Source organism: Myotis yumanensis, unplaced genomic scaffold, assembly GCF_028538775.1.
Source record: "Myotis yumanensis isolate MYYU_CA2020_CCGP unplaced genomic scaffold, mMyoYum1.0.hap1 SCAF_1, whole genome shotgun sequence".
In the NCBI taxonomy this organism is placed as follows: domain Eukaryota; kingdom Metazoa; phylum Chordata; class Mammalia; order Chiroptera; family Vespertilionidae; genus Myotis; species Myotis yumanensis.
This window is the reverse complement of record NW_027223752.1, coordinates 182,029,575-182,057,094: the sequence shown is the minus strand read 5'-3', so window position 1 is coordinate 182,057,094 and position 27,520 is coordinate 182,029,575. Positions and strand designations below refer to the sequence as shown.

Genomic DNA, 27,520 nt, shown 5'->3' with positions numbered 1-27,520 from the left:
CATATAATATAGCTAATCTCTTCAAGAGAAGGACAATAGCTTTGATTAAAAAGGAATTTATTTATTTTTTATATATTTTTATTGATTTCTGAGAGGAAGGGAGAGGGAGAGAGAGATAGAAAAATCAATGATGAAAGAGAATCTGATCAGCTACCTCCTGCATGCCCCTACAGAGGATTGAACCTGCAACTCAGGCATGTACCCTGACCGGGATTTGAACAGTGACCTCCTGGTACATAGATCAACGGTCAACCACTGGGAAACACCGGCCGGGCTATTATAATTTCTAACACTTTGTCAAGATGGTTTCCCTTCAGCAGCATCTTAACCACTTCCTTCCAGAAGCATCAGAGCAGAAATGTATTTTTGCAAGTTTTTCTCTCTTCATCAGTAACAATCTATTGCTAAGCACTGTTACACAGTTAAGCATATAATGACATACTTAACTGTCACATGCTTAAAAGTTGGCCAGCAGAGATGCCCTCTGAAATCTCAGTAAGTGATGCATCACCCCCTTAATCATTCTCTCTTCTAGTATTCTACTTTCCTATCAGTATTCTTCCCCCGAAATCAGAAATCAGTTTGGGAAGCCTTTGCATCAAGTCATTTATCGAATCATCGGTAGAATTGGTTGGTAAAATATAGAAAATATGTTCTTGAATGTTATTAATGTGTTAACCTATTATATTATTGAATGTAAGAATGATATTCATGTGTGAATAAAAGAATACTTAAGACAAAAAGAACTATATAGACGTATTGCATGGCAATAACAATATTGACAGGAGCAACAGTAATCATTGCTAACACTTGAGAAGCTATCTGTGCTAAGCACAGTTCCAAGTGCTTCTCATATACCGAAGTTCATTTAATTCTCACAATAACCATCTTCACTGCTCTGCCACTGCCTCGTAAGCCACACACATGTGTATTTCAGAAAGGGCTTTTGCTTAAAATGAAAATACAGAAGAACATGGTGTGGAACTGATCCGACCCTGATGCACTTAGAAGAGCATCCCTCCTTTCACACAGTCCTATAGGTAAACTCTTGGTCCCCAGAGTCTCAACGGGTTAATAATGAACACAGTTACAGGAGGATTGCAGTATTCAAGGAGGCTGGAAAGGTGATGATACTAGAAGTAACTTTTCAAAATAGTTCTGGACTGTGTGATGGCTGACTATAATCCATATACATTAAAAATTATTCTAGAAAACAATGATTGGGACTATAAAGATGCAAAACATACTGATTTTGTTTATATGAATATATTCATATTTACGCCATTGATGATCATGGTAAAGAGGTACATGTAATTTTATCTAATTAATATCAATCTTCTTTTTTACTAAATTACTCCAATGTCAACAAAAGGGTCGTCAGTGGCATTCAGCCTTTTGTGATTATGTTCATCTGTCACTGAAAATTTTGATAGCATATGCTAATGTGTTGTAATTATCTATGAAATGTGTGTGTGTGTGTGTGCGCGCGTGTGTGTATTGATATAAAGGGTACATTTGTAAAAAAAAAATACACAATATTGAATTTAAAGATTGGGATAAATAGAAATAGAATTCTAACAGTTTCTTGTCACCTGCCTTGAAGTTTTAATATTTTCCTCCCAACTCCAGTGAATTGCCTCATCCCACTTTGGAGACCACTGGAAAATACAGCTGATGGTATCATGGAAATTAAGGATAGTTTTTTTGGCTCAGCAGCCACAACATTTTGCAAGTATTTCTTTGAAAACTTGCTTCACTGTGCTGCTGTTCTTATTTTTCTTAACTTTTAGTACTGCCAAGACCACACTTCAAACAGTGTGCTTTTTAAAAAAAAGAAAAGAAAGGAAGGGCTAATGGAATCTCACTTCTTCAAACCTTTCCTGACCCAGTGGAAATAAGGGCAGACTTTCTGTTCCTCTCCCCCCACACCCCCCTTACACACACACACCCTGTGTTCCATTAGACCTTGAACCCTATGAAAGGAGCCAATGCTTTTTTGTTTGATCTGGCCCAAATTTGCTTGCCCACCTGACTTGAAAAAGTCCAACTGAAGCTTGAAAAGAAATGATACCCTAATAAAAATATAACATCTTAGAATTGTTTTGAAATTATCTCCTTTATTTGTGTGTGTGTGTGTGTGTGTGTGTGTGTGTGTGTGTGTGTGTTTTCCTAACACTCTAAAGCAGTGATGGCGAACCTATGACATGCGTGTCGGAGGTGACATGCGAACTCATTTTTTTTGGTTGATTTTTCTTTGTTAAATGGCATTTAAATATATAAAATCAATATCAAAAATATAAGTCTTTGTTTTACTATGGTTGCAAATATCAAAAAATTTCTATATGTGACACGGCACCAGAGTTAAGTGAGGGTTTTTCAAAATGCTGACACACTGAGCTCAAAAGGTTTGCCATCACTGCTCTAAAGTCTACAGGCTTACTTCACCTACGTAATAGTCTTTCAAAACCAGCAGAATTACTAAAAATAAAAAAAGGAAGATTATTAAGAAGTCTAAATTCAAGTAATTTTGTTGAGTGGTAGGGCTCACATGGTGAAAATAATTTATTCACCAGATATTTTCTGGATTCCTACTATGCACCTGGTACTGTTCTAGGTGTTAGGGATATAGGAATGAATAAAATAACCGAAACCCTTGCCCTCATGAAACTTATATTATGGTAAAGAGAGACTGTTCTTTTGTAAACAAGGATGAGAATTCCAAAGAAAACTCAGGAAAGAACTAACAACCCAAATGTTCACAAAATCTTTTTTCTTTTATTCCCTATTTTGAAGGAAAAGTCCCAAGGAAATTTAATGTGTTGATATGATATCGATATTATATAAATGACTACATGTTCCACATTTGTCCTGTGCAGAGTGAAACACTGGATGGAGAACACACTGTTCTGAGTGTGTTGGGTAAAGGGGTGTTTTTGGTTTCAGTCAGTCAGCACTTCCCCCAACTTATTTTTCATCCCTTTCAGCTAAGTCCATGGAGAAAAACATCTTCAGTATATTCCAGAGAGCTCAAAGAAAATATTCCTACAGTACAGAAATACAAGATTGGCTCTAGGATTACTTCATAAAGAAGAAAAGGAAGGTGGTGAGGTTGGCTTTGCCAATGTTATTGGCAGCCCGGCAGATCTTTGATATGATAATCCCCTGGGGCCATGATCTGGATGGCTTCTCAAGAAGTGCTAATGGCCCAGCCAGTGTTACTCAGTGGTTTAGTGTCAACCCATGAACTAGGAGGTCATAGTTCGATTCCTGGTCAGGGCACATGCCCGGGTCATGGGCTCGATCTCCATTGGGGAAGGGGAGGGGATGCAGAAGGCAAACAATCAATGATTCTCTCTCATCATTGATGTTTTTATCCCTCTTGCACTCTCCCCTCCTCTCAAATCAATAAAAACCTATTTTTTATAAAAAGAGAAGAAGGACTAATGAAGTGGTCAATGACCATCATCCATGAGAAGAAAGGGAGAATGGGTAGCAAGGGTTACACCACTTGTCACAACCTACCTGCCATGGACTCAGACTTCACATGAGGGCAAGGCGTTAAGGTTACATACTAGCACTTCCCACAGATACATGCTACTCCAATGTTGATGGATGCAAGTATAGGGCCCAGTGTCCCTTCAGATACGGTTTTATAGCCCAGGACCAAAGCATGTGTGAAAAGTTGTTGGTCATGTGTTAAGAGACAGAAACAAGCCAGAGGAAAACCCTTGGCCCATGTGTTCCCACTGCAAACTTTCTTGAGCCCTCTCTGTCATCATTCCCTCCCTCTTAAAAGGCCAAGCTCATTCTTTCCTTAAGAGCATTCCTTTTAATACGTCTTTTACCCTTCACCTTATGTTGTGTGATGCCAATTCCTGAGTAGGTTTTTGTATTATTTATCATTGTATATTTATTTGGTCTTGAACTAGAGTGTTCATTCCTTGAGGACAGAGTTTGTGCATTTAACTTCTGTTTGTTCATTGGATTTCCATCCCTAACGAGAAGCAATATACTGCTTTTCTTGTTTTACGGCAGTGCCCAACACTTTCCAATTATGTGAGTGACTTTTATGAATGCAATTGGGTGAGAAAAATGTTGATCCCTAGAATTAATACAATGGCAAAGCGAAATAAACTAGTCATTTTAGGGTAAGTGACCTATTTCTAAAACACTGTAATAATAGGGAAGTCTTTTGTTTTGCAGCTATCAGTGATGGCTATAGGAATTAACATACACAGAACATCGAGTGTGGAGGTGCTGCTACAGTTCCTGGAAGATCAAAATACTTTCCCCAACTTTGAACATCTGGCATACTGGCAAATACAGTTCAACAATATAGCTGCGGTCATAGTATTTTTTGTCTGGATTAAGGTAATGTATAAATTTGATTCTGGATTTTTAATCATATTTTCCCTTCTTTTTATTAACATGAATCACACAAAATGTTGGAGAAATTTGCCTTTGTAGCCAAAGCTACTCCATATTTTAAAGTAAGCTAGTGGGACTCATTTGATCATTCCTCTTGCTGTGAATGATGCTCTCTTCTACCTGAACTCTTGCAAGACCTGTCCCTGTAAGTTTTGTTTAACAGAAGCAATAGGGGCCTTTTCAGTATGGCAGCTGGGCTCGGAGCCCCAGGCTACTTTAGCAAGGACAGGTCACCCGGAAATGGGTGTGACCAGATGAAGGAAAAGGAACTAGAGGAATGGAGACAGGGGGCAGGCATACTGATTGGAAATGCTCTCTAGAAAGATTGCTTCTTTTCCAGGTAGAGGCCATAGAGAAGCTTTACATAGAATTGAGGTTGGAACAAGCACCCTTTCTGAGCAGTTCCTTAATCACTCATTTCCTTCTTTTCCTAAGACATAATGTACATTTCCATGTATGTGAAAGGTTAGGGCATTTCATCATGTACAGTAAGCCTTAGTTCTGGAGATGCAGGAAATCTCAGTCATTTCAGGGCTGCTGCCAGCCTGTCAACAGTGTCAATTTAAATTTAATTTAATTTAAATCATATACAGATAAGCATTCAGTTCCTCAGTCACTCTAGCCACATTTTAAAAAATATATTTTTATTGATTTCAGAGAGGAAGGGAGAGGGAGAGGGAGACAGAAACATGAAGGATGAGAGAAAATCACCGATAGGCCGCCTCCTGCACACCCCCCACTGGGGATCGAGACCCCAACCCGAGCATGTGCCCTTGACCGGAATTGAACCCAGGACCCTTCAGTCCATAAGCCGACACTCTATCCACTGAGCCAAACCAGTCAGGGCGAGCCACATTTTTAAGTGCATGAAGTCTATATGTGGCTAATAGCTACTGCATTGGACATAGAGAATATTTTCATCATCACAGAAAGTATTATTGAGCAGCACCATTTTACAATGCACTTACCAACAGTTATTTATTTTACTGAATTGGTATCCACACCTGGAATGCCTGAGCTTTATCAGAGCGCATAGACCTCATCCTATATCTCTCAGGTTCTTTATTCAGTCAGGAGAAGCTCTCAGCAACATACCAAACCTTTATCATTAACAAGTAATAATAACATCTCATAGAAATACTAATAGGGATTGTATTAAATAATGTGTTTATAACACCCTGAAAAACATTTTGATTTGGCCAGAAACAGTTTATAAGAGGTCTTTAAGTAAAATTCTGGGTGGCTTACTTAGAGCTTCAATTGTAAATATCTTGCCCCCAAAACTTTTAAGAACCATTACATTCTTTCAGGCAGGGTCATGACTCAGCTTCTTTGTATCTCCCCAGTGTTCTTCCACCAAGGCTTCTAGCTAGAGCTATGCAGGTGGCCATGCCCTCTGGGCCGTGAACGGCTCAACCCGGGCAGCCATCCTCACTGCCTTGTCTACAGAAATGCGTAGTATGGCTTTGCAGTCAGAAAGAGCTGGGTTCAAATCCAGGCTCCAAGCTCCAGCTGACTCCTGAGATAGAATACCAATGTTTTGGTCACTGTTAAGATTTGAGGCGGTCTCCTTAAGCCCTCCCCCACAATGCCTGTACATAGTCTGATGCACAATAAATGACAGTTAAAATTGAAGTAAGTATTTCCTGGAGGTCTTGCTATCTTTCTCTCTTATGTTACTAGTTTTTATTTGTAGGAGGTTTTCTCTCTTTTATTTGAAACTTCTTTGAGAGAAAATTATCACTAGTCATTTTACTAGTAATTACAATTAAACCTGCATTTACTGTATTTTAACCACCAGGTAAGTGTAACTAAAATGAGGGCAGGAGCTTTGTTCTGTTCATTGCTGTATTCCCAGCTCCAAGAATAGTGACTGGTGCATGGTGGGCACCCAAAATACTTTTTGAATGAGAAAAATAGAATTTGCTAGATTTGAAAAAAAGCACGTTATTTTTCTTTTACTTCGCATAATATTTTCAGGGTTCATTCATGTTACAATATGTATCAAAACTTCATTCATTTGTGAGGCTGAATAATGTTCTGTTAGCTGTACATACCCATTCATCTGTTCATATCCTTCTGTCTTTTATAGCTCTTCAAATTCATCAACTTCAACAGGACCATGAGTCAGCTCTCCACAACCATGTCTCGGTGTGCCAAAGACCTCTTTGGTTTCGCAATTATGTTCTTCATTATTTTCTTAGCCTATGCTCAGTTGGCCTACCTTGTCTTTGGCACTCAGGTTGATGACTTCAGTACTTTCCAAGAGTGTATGTAAGTATATATGAAATTATGAAGAAAAGTTTAACCGGGGATGCCACTGCCTTCTCAGGGATAAAGGATAAATCTTCATGGTTGCTATTTAACCCAGAGTTTAAAAGTCATTGTTTAAAATTCGAGTTAAATCTCTTTCCCAGAAGCATTGACCCACCAATGCAAAGATGACCATATATTCTGAAATGCTGATGCTTGAGGTAACAGCCCATATAATAGTAAGACATGTTAGTAAGATCAACTCTGTTCCAAGATCAAGGTCTTCTTAGCACCACATGCAAATGGTAGCTTTTAAGAGACCATTTGCCTATATTTTTATTCCTAGTCAATATTGTTGCCATATGTTTTAAACATCAAGTTATTTTTTAAGGAGAAAATAGTATTTCTAATATTCTAGGAGAAACTCAAACCAGTACAGGAATTTTCTGTCTTTTTTCAAAGTTCTCAAATATGATATTAAAAACAAGAAAAGTAGCCAGTATCAGATTTCCATTCCATTTAGAAAGGAGTTAGGAAAAGAGATGATCATGATCATTGAAGGTAATAAAGCTTTGCACACGGGGGTCCCTCATTAACGTTGCTGTTTGATAAAAGTCAGGAATGAGAATGATTTTACTAATTAAGACCCAGCTTTGGTAACACACAGCCACTCTAGACCCCACTTTGAGTGTGTGTCAGAATGTTGGAGCTTTGAGACATACAATTTCGGCTCTTCTTCAAAAATCTTTTTTTTAAAGAGATTTTAAATTCAGACCCAGATGACCATTGTAAAAGTTTAGGGTTACCATGTTTTACCTAAATTATGTATTAAATTCATATAGCCCATTGCTTTATAAGTTATCCAATAATAATACGATTATATTTTCTTATTAACCAAATTGAAATAATATTTAGTGTGAAAGAATTATTTTTATTCCAGAAGGCTTCAATTGCTCATATAAGTAGCAAGAATTTTCCAAAGGAATTGACAATTTTCTGTTATTTGACAATTATCTACACTGAAAAAAATGCCTAAAATCATCTTTTTAAAAATGTTGCCTCAATGCTGGACATTCTTTGTTTTTGTTTTGTGGTGTTTGTTTTGTTTTTATAGCTTCACTCAATTCCGTATCATTTTGGGTGATATCAACTTCGCAGAGATTGAGGAAGCTAATCGAGTTTTGGGACCACTTTATTTCACTACATTTGTGTTCTTTATGTTCTTCATTCTTTTGGTATGTATGCTTTTATTTAGAGTGAGGTGATTTAAATTTCATAAATCACCATCTTTTCTTTTCTCTACACTCTATTCCCTATCATTTTTTTTAACCCAGGAAGTAGAAAAATGTGGGTATTATAAATCATATTTTATTTTCCTTGTCTTTGCTTTACAGTTTTAAGTCTTCACCAAATACCTTTTCCATGGACTTTCATTTACCTAATTATAGATAGATAATAATGTCTATTCAAGGAAAAAAATAGTTCAAGTGCAAATTTATAAAGTTACTTGAAATAGTGTTTTGCCTAAAAAGTTAACTATGCTTACTCACATGTTTTGTTAACACAAACATCAGCTTTTCATGGTCATTTGCTAACATGACTTTGCATTTCTCTCTCTCTTCTCTTTGTTTAAAAAAGAGGAACTGACTAAGCAACTTAGATCCAGTATCTCAAGAGTAATATTTGAGTGAATTATTGCTTGTCAAAATAAAATATCTTACTTTCACTTAGTCATATTTAACATAGCTAGAGACTAAATCTAATAGTGTATGGAAATTGCTTGAAAAATTATATTAAAAAATACTTGTTTATTCTCTTGATTTGGTACAAATTAACATTCTTACCATTGGGTCTTAAATTAATTAGGATTTTTTTAAAGGCATTTTGTTCTTCATCTTAACATTTATACATTTATTTGTCTAGTCTACTAAGAAAATATTAAGTTAGTTTAACCTAGGCAGTGGGTATTTTTTCCATTTAAACACTAACATTTAAGGATTCCTTACACCAACCAACATCTTAAGAAAATAAAACCGTTTCTGTTTTCAATGGATTTTATAAAGATTCTTTGTATATAAGATTCAGTAATTTAGTGTAACATCTCCAGAGCTGGTCCAGGTCCTTAGCGGTTAAGTATATAGTATTTACTGAGTGAGAATTAGATGTATTTTAATAAAACTGAAGAGTCAGGAATATCATGCAAGTTCATTTGTATCTTGCTCTATGCATGTCTCACGATTACTTTTAAACTGAGCCTCCTAAGTTTCTCCTTCTTATTATATACTAGAGGCCCAGTGCACGGGATTTGTGCACTGGTGGGGCCATGGCATGTGGGGATCTGCCTGCTGTGGGAACGCTGTTCATCCCAGTCAGCTGAGGGCTGTGGACCCGCCCTCTGAGTGGCTGCTCTTGCTGTGGGAATGCCACTCATCCCAGTCAGCCCACTGTGGGAGCACACTGACTACCAGGGGGAAGCTCCTGTGTTGAGCATCTGCCCCCAGGTGGTCAGTGGACATCATAGCAACTAGTTGGCCGGTCGTTCTGCCATTAGGTCTCTGGGCTTTTATTATATAGGATTAAAGAATAAGAAAATAGAGGAAAAAGTAAGCCTTTCTTACTCTCTAACATTGCTAGTAGTTTGAATTCTGGAGCATCTGAATCCCTGAATGTCTACTCAGAAAACAAAACAAAAACCAGAAATTGAGAGTTCTGCAATGACCTATAGTTGACTTCAGGCCACCTAAGTTTTCTTCATATGTTGGTCAGCCAAGTGAGGGACATGATTGTGGCAAGTGGAAATGCTCCAATGTGGACTTGTTTGAAAGTTGTCCTCCAGTAGACAGCACCTTCTAAAATTTAAATTTAAATTTAAAATTTAAAATTATTCAGTCACTTTATCAGATCAATTGCTAGAACATGAAAAGAAACTCTTAGTTTTTTTTCTTTATACTAAAATAATTTTTGTATTACTACACAACAAGGAATTGCTCTCCCTACCCTGCCCCCAACCCCCAGAAAGAGGGAAGGCTATTGTCAATACAAACCTTTTTTTTTTTTTTTTTTTTTTTTTACGGAAATGACAAGCTAAGTGCAGTGTTGGCCACCTTTCTGAGATGACAGCCAGGTGTTGATTTATTGCCCCTACTTAACAAGAAGCCACATTGGTGTGAGGTGGCCCAGCTGAGGCAGGAAGCAAAGCCCCATCATTAACAGGGAAAGACTCTAACATTGAGTGAACCTTGTGAGACAGGATGGAGACGAGGGTGAACTTCCTCTCCCCACACCTCCAAGAGTCTTTCTCAGCCACTTTCCAATTTTTTAAATCTCTTCAGAGGATGCACACTTTTATCCACTTCAGCTAATACTTTTGCAGGCATTAGGTAACAGCCATTTGGAAACAGAAATAAAACATTAGATGCCTAGATTGAAAAGGAGAGGTGGGAGATGTTATTCCTACTACAACTGCCTGCCCTTGGAATTGAGCATTAAGCCCGGAACTTATGTGTATTCTATATCCTATTCTCATTTCTGCTGCAGAATCTTAAACAATATTCCTCCTTAATTCATAGCAATTTAATAGCCCATTAAAATCCATTAGAATAATAGAGCTCTCCTTATTCATTCATCAATAAATATTTACTGAGCTACTGTATTCCAGGCAGTGTGCTGGGTACTGAGGATGCAGGGGTTAGGAAAATAGAGCCCAACCCTGCCATCATGAAGACCCCATAAACTTGTAGGGAAAACAAACATGCTCAAATACACAATTCTATAGTTACAAATCATAGTTATGTGCTAAAAAGGAAATACAAAGGAAGGACCTAATCAACTGGGTGCAGTGCCTCCAGAAAATCTGTTGGAAACAGGTGTTGAAAATATAAACCATTTTCCTGGGGAAAGGAAAAGTCAGGAAAATTGACTATTACTGAATAATAATAACTATAAATTATGTAGCACCATACATTAGGCCCTGTCTCTAGATACTTTACATAGATTATCTCATTAATTCTTACAACAGATATGTAGAGGAGATACTATTATTTCTCCCATTTTATTAATATAAATACATTTTAAAATGAAGATTAGAAAATTTAAACAAATCTTGGCAGTGCCAAGACCAAAACCCAAATTTGTTTTACTCTAAAATCTGTCTTGTCCATTAAGCTTTTCTTGACTATCTTCTTACTACACTAACCATATTCCTATTTGCAGAGATCTTTTTAACTCTTCTATGTTCTGTAAATCTCAAATGATATTATACAGCAATATTTGGCATAAGCATAGAATTCTACTTATCTGGGTGGACTGTTGAAATTTGAAGAGCTGTTTTAGAGTTCTTCACACCAAATAATTTATGTCAAATGAAAAAAATATAGAGAATATAGATAAGGAAAATAATAAAATAATCCCTCCATTCATAGTTAAATACATTAATATTTTGTTGTATTTCATTCTTGTCTCTTTTTGCAAAATACATCACAATATATGGTTTTGTAAGTAAGAAAATGTCACATTTTCCTTTGACATGACTTCATTGAAGAAATAATTTTCCCAAACAACATGGTAGCAAAACTATTAATTTGTGACATCTTAAGACATCAAATTGTTTTCTAAAAATGGTGAACAAAATGGCATGTATCAAAGATTGGATTATTTACAAAATAAACTTAGGTGGCTATTTTAACGTCAACTTTCCTTTGATTTGCAAACAGAATATGTTCTTGGCCATCATCAATGACACTTACTCTGAAGTGAAATCTGATTTGGCTCAACAGAAAGCTGAAATGGAACTCTCAGATCTTATCAGAAAGGTATGACAAGCCCCAATTCTCAGAATTGTTTTATTTTCTACATAAAATAATCATTGTTTCAGCCATATTTCCAAATAAATATTAATTGGTTGTCATTGTTAAAAAGAAAGAGTAGTTTGCTGTATTATAGGAATAATTTAAGTGTTTTGGGAGATAGAGATGGATACACTGCTAGCTTGGATTTAAATTCTGGGATACTTTAATGCCCTGGAGTTAAGTTCTCAATGAACTCTTTTGACTCGGAGCAGATCTGCTGGTTCGTCCCGTTTGTTTTGATACCTCCTCTGGTTGGCTCTCACTTCCAGATTCAGAATTCAGAATAAACTGGAAGATTATAAAGACATTTCCACTTTCTAGATTTTGATTACAGTTTTAAAAAAGAAAAATTTTCGGAGGCAAGTACTTGGTAGTTCATTCTCCCTTTACCCTTGACCTTCCAAAGAAGTTGTGAAATAGTCCAAGGGAAAGATCCTTGGAGTAAGGTCACACAGCCTAAGGGCAGGAGAACTTTCCATTGTCCACTCTCTCAGGAAGTGTTTGATTGTTAAATAGAAGGCAGGACAGGAAAGTTGGGCAGCTTTGTTCTTCTCAATATGACTTCTTTATTTGGTTTAAAGCAACAACAAGTAACTACATCCAAAGTTCACAGCTTGTTACCTAACTTCGTTTTGCTCAGAACAGTGGCTCCCTTTCTGTTGGTTCAAGCCATAAGACTATGGTCTGTGAATCATGTTGTAACAGAGAACGTCCCCTTTTTAAAATGAAGAGGAAGTCCAATGGATGGGACCTAAGATCTTCATTATCCTGAATTTTGCATAACAGGTGATGGTATTTTAGCAAATCTCCAGGAGGTATACAAGCAGTCCTCATTTTGCACTTTTGTTCTGATATGCATAAACATCAGTTATTTCAGTTAAATAACACCAACCTCTCAACACAGTCTAATTTTCATTTATCACAGCGTATTGACTAAGAGCATAGAGTACAAACGTCACTTGCAGTTATCACAGTATAATAACTGTGAGTAATGGTATAAAGTGCAAACTTCACTACAGATCATTGCGTAAATAACAGATATACAGCCTGGTCAGTGACCAAATACCTCACTTTTTGCAAAGTCTCGGTTCGGTCGCTGAGGATCTGCTATTCAGTTCACTCACAAAACATGTAGTTGTGCAGCTTCCTTATCTCCCAGTGATAAATCGTGTGACCTTTTTCAAAAAGAGAACAACTGAAGGAGAGAAAGAGCCAGCAAGGATGAAAGTATAGCAGAGAAAGGAAGAATGATAACACTGGACATGAAAATCAAAACAAGTGTATTGGTTTATAGAAGTAGCTGGCCGTGGGATTCTCACTGCTACCATTTGAACGCAGCGGAAAGAACTTAGTGAAGACAAATTTATCAATGTAAATGAGGAAAGTGCGACATAAAGGGTGAAATGTCTCAGAGGAAGTGGCACTGGCAAGCAAAAAACACACACAAAAAACCTTCCCATTAAAGGAACTCTTGCCAATATTTCACAACATTAAAAGTGCCAAGGATAAAATGTTGGTAACTGACCCATATTAAGAAAAGATCATGATAACTCACCAAGACATAGAAAAGATGCTCACTTCATATCTTCAGTTATACAAGAAGAAGGCAAACAGTGTTTAAAATACGCTGAATACACTCCCTCTCTCCACCCCCCACAAAGAAAAAGAGCTGCACTACTTATCCTGCCATGGAGATAATGGATCCAGTCATTTCTGAGTTTGCCTCAGAAAGTTTAACTATCCATTAACCACATTCTTGAGCTCAGAATAGAACATCACACATTTCAGGTTTTATATTAAATCATGGGCTTGATCTCAGTGCAAATTTAAGCTGTGAGTGTGTTGGGACCAGCATCATATGATATTTTAGCCCCAGGGCCCACAAACCATTAGACCAACTGGGATCCTTTCACTATTGAAAATCACTACAATAACAACAGCAATAATAATAATACTGTTGCATTCTTATAATAAACACTGTGGTAGAGGAACAAATTTTCCTCTACCCGAAAGGCTCTTCTGGCTAGTCTAATAATCAAATAGACAAGAACAGATAACCAAAATAGACAAGAGAAAATAAGCAAATTTAATATATACATATGTATGGGAACCCTACATACATGAGAGACTCAGAGACCCCACATGCAGGAGATGTTCAGAGATAGAAAGGTAACTTAGGTCTGATCAAATAATTGAATCGATCCCCTCTCCCCTAGAAACTGACCTTTAGACCACTTCATAACTGACATTCCTTTTTGCAACCTTCCTAATGCCGCAACCCTTTAATACAGTTCCTCATGTTGTGGTGACACCCAATCATAAAATTATTTTCTTTGCTACTTCATAACTGTAATTTTGCTACTGTTATGAATCGTAATGTAAATATCTGATATGCAGGATGTATTTTCATTGTTCGAGACACACAGGTTGAGAACCACTGGCTTAGACCATATTCCATTTGCTAAAACCATTATCTTTCCCCTCCGGATTTGCCCAGGATCCGGACTACCCAGAAAATTCCCGCCTAAAAAGCCTGCCTTTAAAACCTCTGACTCTCCAGTCCCTGGCTGCTGGCACCATTTTGGTGCCCAGCCCATCTGGTCTCCAGATGACCTAATAAATGTGTCATCCCCTACCACTTTGGCCTTGTGTATCCTCCTTCGGTGACTCTAACAGTAACATGGGTGCACAAGACATCTGAGCTGAATCCATAGAGGTATGTTGTAGGCAGCAGGAACAGCACCAGGTGTAAGATCTGTGGGGTCAGACTGGATCTGAGTTCAGCAACCTCAGTACTTAAGTTCTGACTAGAGAAGAACTCAGAGCCACGACTCAAACTATAAGAATATATTTATTGAGGAGAAACCAAGATGGCGGCATAGGTAAACACGGGAGTTTGCTGCCTCGAACAACCACTTCAAAAATACAACTAAAACAAGGAACGGACATCATCCAGAACCACAGGAAAGCTGGCTGAGTGGATGTTCTACAACTAGGAGGAAAGAGAAAAGCATACCGAGGCTCAGAGGAGGCGCAGTGCTGAAGTAAAATACTAAGGTTCGGAGTGCATGTGGAGCGGGCTGGAGGCTGAGGCCGCGGTTGTTTTCAATCGGGAGGGAGTCTCAGGCTCTGAGCTCCAGTTCCGGGCGAGTCTCTAAGGACCCAGACTCATATGGGAGAAGCGGGACTGTCTGGCATCGCTCAGAACCCTAGGGCAGCTTTCTCTCCGTGGGGCTTGCAGCGACTACTGGGACACTGAGAAGCAGAGCCTCTGAGGGCAAGACTGAGAGCAGCCATAATTGCTAACCCCGCCCTGTTGATCCCGTGGCACCTGCCCCGCCCAAGCCCTGCAGGGAGGCTTTTGCTGGATAGCCTCAGGCAAAGGCTAGATTAGCACCTCCCTAGAGATCCAGGAGCCAGGAAGCCCAGAGGTCAGAGTGGGACCATCCAGCTTTAAGCTCCGTGGAACCATAAAAGACACACTCAGGAGGCAGACTCAGTGAGCACCAAAGCCCCATCGAAGCAAGTCTAGCCCCAGAGGGTGTCTCCAGCACAGAAGTTCTCCCACTGCAGACACAGCTGATTCTCATAGCCAATTGACCTGGAGGTCAATTCCTCACAGTGATAACTACAACAATCAAGGCTTAACCACAACAAGTCTGTGCACAAAGCCCACAAGGGGGTGCACCAAGAGTGTCTACCTTAGGTAATTGGGACACTTCGCACAGAAAGGCACTCTATCGACACAGCGAAGCATAAAAAAATGCTGAGACAAAGAAACAGGACACAAACGACAGAATTGGAGGAAAGCAAACTGTTGGATATAGAGTTCAAAACCACACTTTTAAGGTCTTTAAAGAACTGTTTAGAAGCCCTCGAAAAGACTGGTAAGACCGCTGATAAATGTAGTGAGATCCTCAAGAAATCTAATGAGACCCTCGATGTTGTGATAAAGGACCAACTAGAAATTAAGCATACACTGACTGAAATAAAGAATATTATACAGACTCCCAACAGCAGACCAGAGGGTCGCAAGGATCAAGTCAAAGATTTGAAATACGAAGAAGCAAAAAACACCCAACCAGAAAAGCAAAATGAAAAAAGAATACAAAAATATTAAGATAGTGTAAGGAGCCTCTGGGACAGCTTCAAGCGTACCAACATCAGAATTATAGGGGTGCCAGAAGATGAGAGAGAGCAAGATATTGAAAACCTATTTGAAGAAATAATGACAGAAAACTTCCCCTACCTGGTGAAAGGAATAGACTTCCAAGTCCAGGAAGCGCAGAGAACCCCAAACAAAAGGAATCCAAAGAGGACCACACCAAGACACATCATAATTAAAATGCCAAGAGCAAAAGACAAAGAGAGAATCCTAAAAGCAGCAAGAGAAAGAAAATCAGTTACCTACAAGGGAGTACCCATACGACTGTCAGCTGATTTCTCAACAGAAACTTTGCAGGCCAGAAGGGAATGGCAAGAAATATTCAAAGTGATGAATACCAAGAACCTACAACCAAGACTACTTTATCCAGCAAAGCTATCATTCAGAAGTGAAGGCCAGATAAAGAGCTTCACAGATAAGAAAAAGCTAAAGGAGTTCATCACCACCAAACCAGTATTATATGAAATGCTGAAAGGTATCCTGTAAGAAGAGGAAGAAGAAGAAAAAGGTAAAGATACAAATTATGAACAACAAATACACATCTATCAACAAGTGAATCTAAAAATCAAGTGAATAAATAATCTGATGAACTGGTGATTGTAATAGAATCAGGGACATAGAAAGGGAATGGACTGACTATTCTTGGGGGGGGGGGGGGAAAGGGGTGTGGGGGTGAGTGAAGAGATTAGACAACAATCGTGCACCTATGGATGAGGACAGTGGGTGGGGAGTGAGGGCAGAGGGTGGGGTTGGAACTGGGTGGAGGGGAGTTATGGTGGGAAAAAAGAGTAACTAATGTAATAATCTGAACAATAAAGATTTAATTAAAAAAAAAAAAAAGAATATATTTATTTATAAAATCAAAGAAGTGGAAGAAGTAATTCATGGAAGAAATGGGCTTAGAAAACAAGTTATAGAGGTAAAGGAGGGGCCCTTGGAGCTTGGGAAGAGAAGGCAATGGTAAAGAGCCTGGGGCTCTTTACCCTTTTATGTAATGATGTTTACTTTGAATTTATATTAGTTCACACAAACACTCCATCTATGCTTTGGTTCCGGCCCTCCAGTCCAGTTTAAGAACCCATTGTGGCCCTTGAGTCAAAAAGTTTGCCCACCCCTGGCCTGGGGTGAGGGAGGGGAAGGGAAAGGTGCAGGCCTGCTCTCAGGGGGGAGAGCCTCTGGGTCCTCAGTCCTAAGGGTGGAGATTTTAGGGGAAGTCCCAGGGGAAGATCTTAATAGAATATTCAGCATCTTTCCAGGTGTGTCCTTTCAGGGTCTAGGTCACTGATTGATTAGTCAGTGTCAGGACAGGGGTCATTAGTCAGTGCAGCTGGTCCTGAGGTCAGCCATGGGGTCGCTTGTCTGGTTTTGCTGCTATTCTGAGCTTGGAGCTGAAATACAACTGAGGCCTAGATGTTATCTCTGGGGAGAAAAGGTCAGGGGGTCCAAACAAAATGCATGACCAGTGATATGTTAGGGGAGGAAAGGTCACCCTGGGGGCAAGGTCCCACCCTACAATTGTCCTTTGCCAGGCACCTGGGGCTTTCCACTCTGGTGACTTTCTGTATCTGGCCCATCGCCCTTGCTCTGCTCATGTCTAAGTGCCTTGGGAACTTCAAAGGGTCATTGCAGGAAGAGCAGATGTTTAGAAAATAGAAGTTTGTGCTGCCCTATAGATTGGTCAAAAGCTATCTCTAGTAATTATTAGTTATCTCTAATAATTGCTCCTTATGGGCAAGGCCCCTGATTCAGGTTCTTCTAGGTAATAAGGGAGGGGTGGAAGTTTCTCTTGTGCCTGTGATTAAAGTTTCCTTTGCTCAGAACAATCTGCGTACCACGGAGGGACGTGTTGGGCTGACTCATTCTGAACCCTCACAGTTTCCTTCTCTGAAACTTTCCTGGATAGTTCACACTCCAGAAGTTGGGTTGGTAGATTGTTCCTGTGTTTCATTAAACCAGTCTCAGTCTTGAGAAAAGTTCGGTTCAGGTAAACAGTCCTGTCTCATTTCCGGAGGTGGTGACGCAGGTGGGCTCCCAAAGTGAAGCCCATGGCACAAGAATCAGGTGTTTAATAAGAGACATCTCTATGGAAACCAAGAAAAAAACACACCAACAAATGTTAATGATATGAGCAGACTATAATCCCAGTTTCTGAGCTCTGTAGGCAGGCAGCCAAGAAGACTTCTAAAGGTCTGTCTGTCTCCAATCATCTTCAGATGGAATGAAGACAGGCAGCTATAATCTGATAGATTCCCCTGGTCTGCAGTTGGAATGTTTCTGGCGATCTTTTTACAATAGGTATGGAGATTGTCCATACATGAGCTGCTGTGGTGATGTCTCTGAAGTTTACATCAAGTTTTCCCACTTTAGCCTGCATGGTGTTGGAAAAGGGCAGTTTTAATTCTCAATAATTACAAGTTAAAGGGTGAGAAAATGAAAATGATAGTTTTTAGGATTGCAGCCAAATAGTTAAGAAAACTGATAATGTTTTGTAGCCAGTTCTCCAAAAAAGAAAACTAGAAAAATTCCAATCCAGTTGGAATCCAATCCAGTTTGGGTAGAAAAATTTAAAAACTCAAAAGTCAGTGAGCAGTGGGGTGGGGAGCACACAATATAATATACAGATGATGTATTATAGAATTGTACACCTGAAACCTCTGAATTATGAAGGACCCTATCACCCTCGATTTTTTATATATAGAGAGAGAGAAATATAGAAATATATATATATATATATATTAGAGGCCCGGTGCATGAAATTTATGCATGGGGGGGTCCCCTCAGCCCAGCCTGCACCCTCTCCAATCCTGGGCCCTTTGGGGTCCCCAATGGGGATTGAGCCCACAACCCGGGCATGTGCCAGACTGGAATCGAACCCAGGACACTTCAGTCCACAGGCTGACGTTCTATCTATGGAGCCAAACCAGCTAGGTCAGGAAAGGGGTCTTAATGGACTTTGATGTTTGTTCTAATTTCTGTCCTTCCATCTTATTAAGGGAATCCTAATAGTTAGCTATTGTAGCTATAGGAGAGCTCTCTAAGAAAAATGTTTATTTTCCATTGAGAAGTTTTTCTAATAAAAAGGATCTATAGTCTGGCCTTGACAGTGGACTCTATAGTGACTCGAACCAATACTATGGATATAAAAGGCTTTTCCAAAGGAGAGTGAAAAAAAGATGCAACCCTCACAAGAAAGTTTATTCCCAAAGTTAGCCTAAGAGTTACAAAGGGCAGGGGTGGGGAGGAGGGGCAGACACTGTCTTAAAGCAGCTATTCCAAAACACAGGGAATCACGCGCTTTACTTTTTGAACAGAATAAGGTTTAAGCTGCCCTAAGCTTGTATCCACAGCCTATGGCGCCACTCACCAGACGCATTTGCATTCTCCAGCTGGCAGAGATAACAGACGTGTCCATGAGGAACAGGATGGACACAGCAAACTCCCTGGAGAGCTTGTCTTGGCCAAATAGAGAGCAAGGTGCACCTTGGCAAGCGCACCCTCTGGGAGGTAGGAGCCAGAGAGAAAATACTCTCACTGGTTATAAGGCCAAATTCTTAGGACAAATAACAAGACAAAATGAGAGAAATCAGATAGCGACAGAAAAACAAAACCTTGGGTACTCACCAAATAACCAAGTGTCGCTTCTCTAAGAAACTAGTTTAACTGATGCTTTCTTCTGCCAATCTAAATTTAGAAGAGAGAAAAAGTTTCTCACCACTCTTGCTTCAACCAGATCCTACAGAAGGAGATCTGGGGGTGTAGCAATATGGTAAGAACCCTTACGTGACACAACCCTTAGCTGGGCTGTGTCAGACAACCCAGGACCTCCTCGTCTGCAGCAGCCTCGTGGGGAAATGCGGGGTTCCATCCAGTGAGTTCATCCTGCTCACAGCACCAGCTGTGGGAGAGGAACGAACTTTCCTCTACCCTCAGTTCTTCTTGCTGAAACAGATTAGCAAGAGATAATAACCAAATCTAAAATAGACATATGTAGCCCTAGCTTGTTTGGCTCAGTGGACAGAGCATTGGCCTGCAGACTGAAGAGTCCTGGGTTCGATTCCGGTTAAAGGCACATGCCAGGGTTGCGGACTTGATCCCCAGTGGAGCCGGGTGGTGGTGGTGGTGGTGTGCAGGAGGCAGCTGATCAGTGATTATCTCTCATCATGGATGTTTCTAGCTCTCTCTCCCTCTCCCTTCTTCTCTGAAATCAATGAAAATATATTTTTAAAACAATTAAAAATATATATATATACATATAAATGAGAAAATCAGAGACTCCACATGCACAAGAGGTTCAGAGATAGAAACATGGGTGTACAAGACATTTCTGAGCTACAAATGATGTAAGGTGCCTTGGAGGCATCAGCTGTCATTGTAGGATGATAAAAAGAGCAGATGCTTAGTAAATAGAAGTGGGTGCTGCCCTATAGACAGGTCAAAGGTGGTTATCTCTGATAATTGCTTATTATGGGCAAGGCTCCCAATTTAAGTTCTTCTAGGTAGTTAAGGGAAGGTCAGAAGTTTCTCTTGCATCTGTGGCTAAAGTTGCCGTTAGCTTAAAACAATCTGCATACCACAGAGGTACATTTTGGGGTGACTTGTTCTAAATCCCCACAGTACAATGCCAAATACTTTACATATGTTATTATTTATATCTGATGACAGCTATGTCAATTGATTGCTAATACCCACACTCCAGGGATGATGTAACACATGTCCAAGGTCACATAGCAGTTGTGCTGAGTCATAGCATATGCCCTTACCCATTCAAAAGACTTTGCATATGGTAAAAGGAACTTGTTTTATTTGGATAGGAAGAGACAATTCTAGCGCATTCTGCTTTCAATAACTTAATATGAACTGCTCAAAGTGAACAGCTGAGATGCCTCTAAGAATCTGGAACTTAATTAATTCTTTTGTATCCCAGAGTGCTGTTATGGAAATAAGGTGAAGTGTAAATCACGCTTTTCTTCTCATATATGCAATAAAAGACACTCAGTTCTGAGATATTCAGGGTGGTTGGCTTCTTTTTTTGCCCTTTGGAAAGAGTAAAATTTTAATTTGTTTTATTCAGAGCATCTCTGACTTTGAAGTGATCAACCTTTATCTTGGTCCCCACTGGCCTGGCTGCCCAAATATTCAGTAAAAGCGATTTTGGGGAGTACCCACTCATCATATTTGATTTGTGGGTATATTTACCACCATGGTCTATGGAGCTGACACACACACCTCTGAGTCTCAGAATAATTGCACCATATCGTCTCTAAGAAGAATCTTCCAGTCAGAAAGGTGGCCTCTTTGGGAGGGGTCGTTGAAATCCCAACATGGAGGTCCACTGGATAAGAGAGGGCTACATGATATTGTGATTTAGAAGGTTTTAAAATAAACTTTTTACAAAGAAATAAAACTTTAATTTTGAATGTTTCTAATATTTTAAATTTGAATGTAGTAAATAAACATTCATTTTACTATTTTTTAAAATTTTCCTATGACTTTATAGTGAACACTAAAGGAGCTTTTAATGTTTGACAAAAAGATTTAAAGGTCATGGAGCAATCATAATGTTTCCTGTTGATTATTAACGTCACTTTATACAGTTTGAACTTGCGTGGTCATTTTACAGCCCTGCACTACAGTGCAAAGCAAGGTCTGCCTGTAGTTTATTAATGAAAAATCCACATCCACATTGTACTAAAATACATACTAACATATATAAAGAAATTACTATGAGATAACATAGAAAATAAACAACTTATGACTCAGGCTCCTCCTTATTCTTTTTTTATTATTATTATTGATTTCAGAGAGAAGGAGAGAGGGAGAGAAAGATAGAGACATCAATGATGAGAGAGAATCATCGATCGACTGCCTTCCACATACCCCACACTGGGGATCGAGCCCGCAACCTGGGCATGTGCCCTGTCTGGGAATCGAACCATGACTTTCTGGTTCATAGGCCGACATTCAACCATTGAGCCATGCTGGCTGGGCCCTCAGTACTCTGCACATTCCTGCGTATTCTGAGGCAGACAGCTATGAAACATGTACTGGGTTTCATTTCTATAATCTAAACTTGAATTCTCATATGAGCGAAAGACTCTTAGTTCTTTTGATTTACTGAAAGACCCTGACTTTTTCCATATAATTCTTCCAAAAGAGTTATATGGAAAACTCAAGATACATCCCTTATACATTTATTCAACACATATTTGTTGAGTGGCCAACTTACATCCAGCACTGTGCCAGGTTTACAGTAATTACTACTGTAAATTGAAGGTGAAGCAAATGCAAAAGGGGAATGCACTCAACTAAGTCTTTTGTTTTCAACAGGGCTACCATAAAGCCTTGGTCAAACTAAGACTAAGAAGAAATACTGTGGATGACATTTCAGAGAGTCTGCGGCAAGGGGGAGGCAAGTTAAACTTTGATGAACTTCGACAGGATCTCAAAGGGTGAGAATCAGACTTTCTGAGGGCCTGGAGAGTTCCTCATGTAAAGATAAATTCTTGATGATAAGGGTATCCCTGGCCCAAGAACTCATAGAGACACCTTTTTTTTTCAGAGGTGGGTGTCTTTCTGGAGCATATTATAAGAGGAGGACTGTCCCCAATCCAGCAATTTCTCCTTTCCTCCCTGTATTTTGATGTTTCCGTGTTGGGGTTGGACCATGTATGTGAATGAGTTCGTCTGTAACCTCTCGATCATTTCAGGAAGGGCCATACTGATGCAGAGATCGAGGCAATCTTCACAAAGTACGACCAAGATGGAGACCAGGAACTGACCGAACATGAACATCAGCAGATGAGAGATGACTTGGAAAAAGAGAGGGTGGGTTAAGTTTAGGAGAACATGATTTGATTCAGCACCCACGATGTTTCAGACACCCTACTAAGTAGTGGGTTACTGAGAGTCATTCATTCTCTCTCTCTCTCTCTCTCTCTCTCTCTCTCTCATCAGTTTATGTATTAGTACCCTGCTTATTCCAACAAGGATATATAACACGATCATATATAAAAATGTAATAAGTTAGCATACATGTAAAAAACCAAAATGAATAATGAGGCAAAACAAAGCAAAAGTAAAATATAAAACTAGACTGTGAATGAAGCTAAAAATGCATTCCATAATAACACATATGCTTCTTAAGGTTGGGCTACAAATTTGGCCCTAAACTTCCTAGTAATGAACTTGAAAAGAGAAAACTGAGTAGTTACATATTTCACAATGTTCATGAGAGAGGGTGTGGAGGGAATATTTCTTAGGAGGTATAAAATTAGTTACTCTTGAAATCAACATTTAAAATAAAAGAGCTGCCTTCTAGTTGAATATTTATTAAACTATTAAAAGTAAACTGCCCTAACCGGTTTGGCTCAGTGGATAGAGCGTCGGCCTGTGGACTGAAAGGTCCCAGGTTCGATTCCGGTCAAGGGCATGTACCTTGGTTTCGGGCACATCCCCAGTGGGGGGTGTGCAGGAGGCAGCTGATCGATGTTTCTCGCTCATCGATGTTTCTAACTCTCTATCCCTCTCCCTTCCTCTCTGTAAAAAATCAACAAAATAAAGTTTAAAAAAAATAAATAAAAGTAAACTTACATGGGCTTTTATAATAAAAAATAGGTTAAAACTTTAATGTTAACTTTAAACATAAATGGTTAAACAAACAAAAAATAGATGGTAATTGAGGTACAAAGAATGAAGGTGCATGTTATACATAAGAGTCATTTTCCTATGAGATGATAGTATAGAAAAGTGATTTCTACTAGTAAATGCTGCTCCACACAACAGTACCATTAGGTGAAAAACCACCAATCGTAGTGAAATGTGAACAAGAAGACAAAGAGTACAATTTTCACAAGACTGTATTTAGCCAAATTTTTATTCTGAGATTATATCTTTCCTACTTTGTAGCTATTAAATGGGTTATCTTTTATGAAAAGGGGTATATTTCTTCATTTACTTTTTCTATGTTCCTTCTTGTCCAAACAATCCTGTATAATAAAAGGCTAATATGCACATTGACCGAAGGCCAGAATGACTGGTCGCTATGATGTGCACTGACCACCAGGGGACAGATGCTCAACGAAGGAGCTACCCCTGGTGGTCAGTGCGCTCCCACAGGGGGAGTGCCGCTCAGCCAGATGTTGGTCTTATGGCTGGCGAGCGCAGTGGCGGTGGTGGGAGGAGCAGGCCTAAGCCATGAGTCGGACATCCCCTGAGGGCTCCCGGACTGCGAGAGGGTGCAGGCAGGCTGAGGGACCCTCCCTCCCTCCAGTGCACGAATGTCGTGCACTGGGCCTCTAGTAACTTAATAATTCCTTACTGGTAATTAAAATCTGTTTTGAAAATTTGCCAATGCATGAAATTACAAAGTGTGGGAATTACAGTCTGGTGTGAACCACAGACAAACCAGAGGTAAATGGCACACGCCCACTTATCATTGGTCCAAGTCCTTGGTGAAGCTCTGTGGGGTCTAGGTGTTCCTGCTCAATGGCCCCATTTCTTCAGGAGGACCTGGACTTGGATCACAGCTCCTTACCACGTCCCATGAGCAGCAGAAGTTTCCCACGAAGCCTGGACGACTCTGAGGAGGAGGACGATGAAGACAGTGGGCACAGCTCCAGAAGGAGGGGAAGCATCTCCAGTGGGGTTTCTTATGAAGAGTTTCAAGTGTAAGTATAAAGGCATTGCCCTACAACTTCACTCTGACCCACCTCCTTTGTCCCATTATTATCATATGCATTAGGACATTTATTTTATGTACATTTGTCTTGTACTGTTGCTTTTTAAATCAGTTAAGAGAAAAAGGAGGAAATTATGAATTCATACTGCCTTGTATAGTTGCATAATTACCTTTCCAGTGCTCTTTGTTTTTTCATGCAAATTATAATTACAATATTGTCTGGGATCACTTGCTTTCAGCTTGCAGAACTCCTTTAGTATCTCTTCTAAAGCAGGCCTGCTTGCATGGATTCCCTCAGTATTCATTGATCGAGGAATATTCTTATTTTACTTTTATTTCTTTCTGGCCTCTATTGTTTCAGATTAGAAGACAGCTGTTAATCTTACTGAGGTTCCCCTGTATGTGACAAATTATTTTTCTCTTGCTACTTTCAAGATTTTTTCTTTGTCTTTATCTTTCAGTATTTTTACTATGATATATCTGAGTATGGATCCCCTTGCAGCTATCCTATCTGATGTTTATTAAGCTTCTTGAATGTGTAATATTTTCATCAAATTTAGTAAGTTTTCAACAATTATGTCTTCAGATATTTTACTGCTCTTTTCCTCTCTCCTTTCCTTATTATGTGTATGTTAAGGTGCTTAATAGTATTCCACATTTTCCTTAGGCTCTGTTCATTTTTCTTCATTCTTTTTTCTCTCTGTTCTTCAGATTGCATAGTTTCTACCCATCTATCTTCAAGTTCACTGATTCTTTCTTCTGCAGTTTGAAATCTACTGTTGAGACCTTCTAATGATTTTTTTCATTTAATGGGTTGTACTTTTCAACTCCAGAACTTCTATTTGGCTCTTTTTAATAATTTCTATTGCTTTTGTTGTAATGTACCCCGCGAATCACAGAAGGACGCCTCAAGAAGTCGAATTAAAGAGTCACATTTATTGCAATCTGGGACTATGAGGGGACATTCCCAAATCTCATAGTAATAAGATGGTGGCAAAACCAGACTTATATAGGCAAAAATCACAAAGGTATTGATTACATCCCAGGGTTTGGAATGAGGCACCTGGTTCGCAAAAAAAGCAGATTACAGAAGCAGAATTAAGCATGTTAATTACAGTTTCAGGTCTCGGGGTCACTGAATTGACAGAAATACATTATCTAGAGCCTTTGGGTAACCTGGGTTAAACTTAGGCATGTTATCTAAATTATAGTTCTGGGTCTCCGGATCACTGAGTTGATAGAAACACATTATCTAGAGCCATTGAGGCAATTTAGAGTAATTGCACTGTCCTGGTCTTAGGACCACTGAGTCAACTGGAATGCACCACCTGTGGCCACTAAAACAATTTAGGGTAATTGTGCTGTCCTGTTTCCCAGGTACAGAAGAATATACTTCGATAACATTTATTTTATGTAAGATCACAATCAATGGGATGGTCATTCAATCAATAAGGCATTCAATCGAATGGGATGACTTACACAATTTAGAAAATCAAAGTAACCTGTCCATTGTTAAACAAAGCAAATAGGTACCATACTTCATTCCCCACTGGTTTTATGTACATGAGTCAAATCATGGACTCGTCTTCATTAGTTAGGGGATTGTACTGCCCCTTAACTACAAGTAGTTTGACCAAATTAATTTTTCTAAACTGCCTGCTTGGCACACTTAATTTTCATTTACTCACCCCACTTCTTTTAGGGGCATTCTCTATTCTGTTCCTGCTCTCCTGTCCCCTAGCACATCTAGCCCCACTTGGCCATGGACTTTCTCACTGGCTAGAAAAAGATGTTCTTACAGTTATCAACTGCCCTAGTGCCACGGTCCCAGTCAGTACTGTCCTCACTGAAGTCCAGTTCCCCTCCTGCGGGCGTTGAGCCTCCTCCTGGCTTGCGTGGAGCCCAGGCTAGGGATCTCATGGGTGTGGCCGCTGGCTGCCGGGATCAAGGCTGTTTCCTGGTGCAAGAGCTGGGAGTGGTGTAGCCAGGTCTGGATGCGGTCAACAGGGAGACAGTGTATAGTCCTTTCCAAGTTGGGGTGAGTCCTTGGGTCCTGAACTTCTTGACCCACACCGAGTCCCCAGGGTGGAAAGGATGTACAATGTCCGAGGTGGCACTGGCAGGGCGTCTCGAACAAGCTTATGGGTGGCTCTCTGGGTATACTGCAGAGCCTGCAAGAACTTGAGCAAGGAATGGTTATGACTTTTAGCTTTTAATTCCTCCCCTAACTTTGGGCAGGATAGGGGGAGGTTTACCAAACATGATTTCAAAAGGAGAGAACCCCTCCCGGTTGGGGGTACACCTGGCCTGTAAGTAGGCAAAGGGCAGGAGGTTGGTCCAGTTTTCACCGGTTTCTGGGATAAATTTAGTTAAAATCCTTTTAGAGTCCTGTTCATACCTGCCCTGAATCTGTGGCTGGTATGCACAATGGAGTTTCCAATTTATGACTTTGAGATATCTTGGCTACAAAGTCGGGGCTGTTATCTGATCCTATAACTGCTGATAGCCCAAATCTAGGTATAGGCAGTTTCTGTCCTAGTGGCATAGGCTTAAACCCATCCCGAGAAAGATTCTATAAAAAACTAGCAGGTACTTATACACTGATGTCAGTGGCTTAATCTCTGTGAAATCTACCTCCCAATGCTCTCCTGGGGGGTTCCCCCAGGCCTGAATTCCTAGGGGGACCCTCTTTCCTTGCTTAGCATTTACCTGTGACCTGCCTCACAAAAGTTCAGAAGTCTTGGTGACACCTATGTGGGTAGCCTGGTGTAACTGGGCAACTAAAATCTGACCTAGAGCCTCTGGGACCAACAGTCTGCCATCTGGTAGAGTCCACCAACCATTTGGTCCTCTGGTAGCTTGCTTCTGTTCTGCCAATTCCTCCTCTTGTAAAGGCCCCACTGGTTTTTGGGCGGCTTCCTTGGCAGCTTGGTCTGCAACTCAGTTTCCTTGAGCAGTCTAGGGTAACTACCACCTCCTACTACATACCAGATTTCATCCTGAACATAACTGCTCCCATCTTGTACATAACAGTACCTTGTCTGGTGATGATAGCAGGACATCTGTCAAGTCTGGGCGAGCTGCGTCTGTTACCTCTATGCAGTCGTGGATGGCTCCTCTGGATCATCATCTGGGAGCAGGCTGGCAGGG

General features: G+C 39.8%; 1 protein-coding gene across 1 annotated transcript in view; it reads left to right on the top strand.

Moving 5' to 3' along the window:
- Positions 1–27,520, top strand: part of PKD2 (polycystin 2, transient receptor potential cation channel) — a 68,885-nt gene that overhangs the window by 29,727 nt on the left and 11,638 nt on the right. Inside the window, exons 7-13 of the mRNA XM_070393017.1 lie at positions 4,204–4,371; positions 6,521–6,702; positions 7,796–7,916; positions 11,394–11,492; positions 22,021–22,142; positions 22,401–22,518; positions 24,196–24,359. Of these exons, the coding sequence (XP_070249118.1) occupies positions 4,204–4,371; positions 6,521–6,702; positions 7,796–7,916; positions 11,394–11,492; positions 22,021–22,142; positions 22,401–22,518; positions 24,196–24,359 (974 nt within the window). The remainder of the gene's footprint in view (positions 1–4,203; positions 4,372–6,520; positions 6,703–7,795; positions 7,917–11,393; positions 11,493–22,020; positions 22,143–22,400; positions 22,519–24,195; positions 24,360–27,520) is intronic.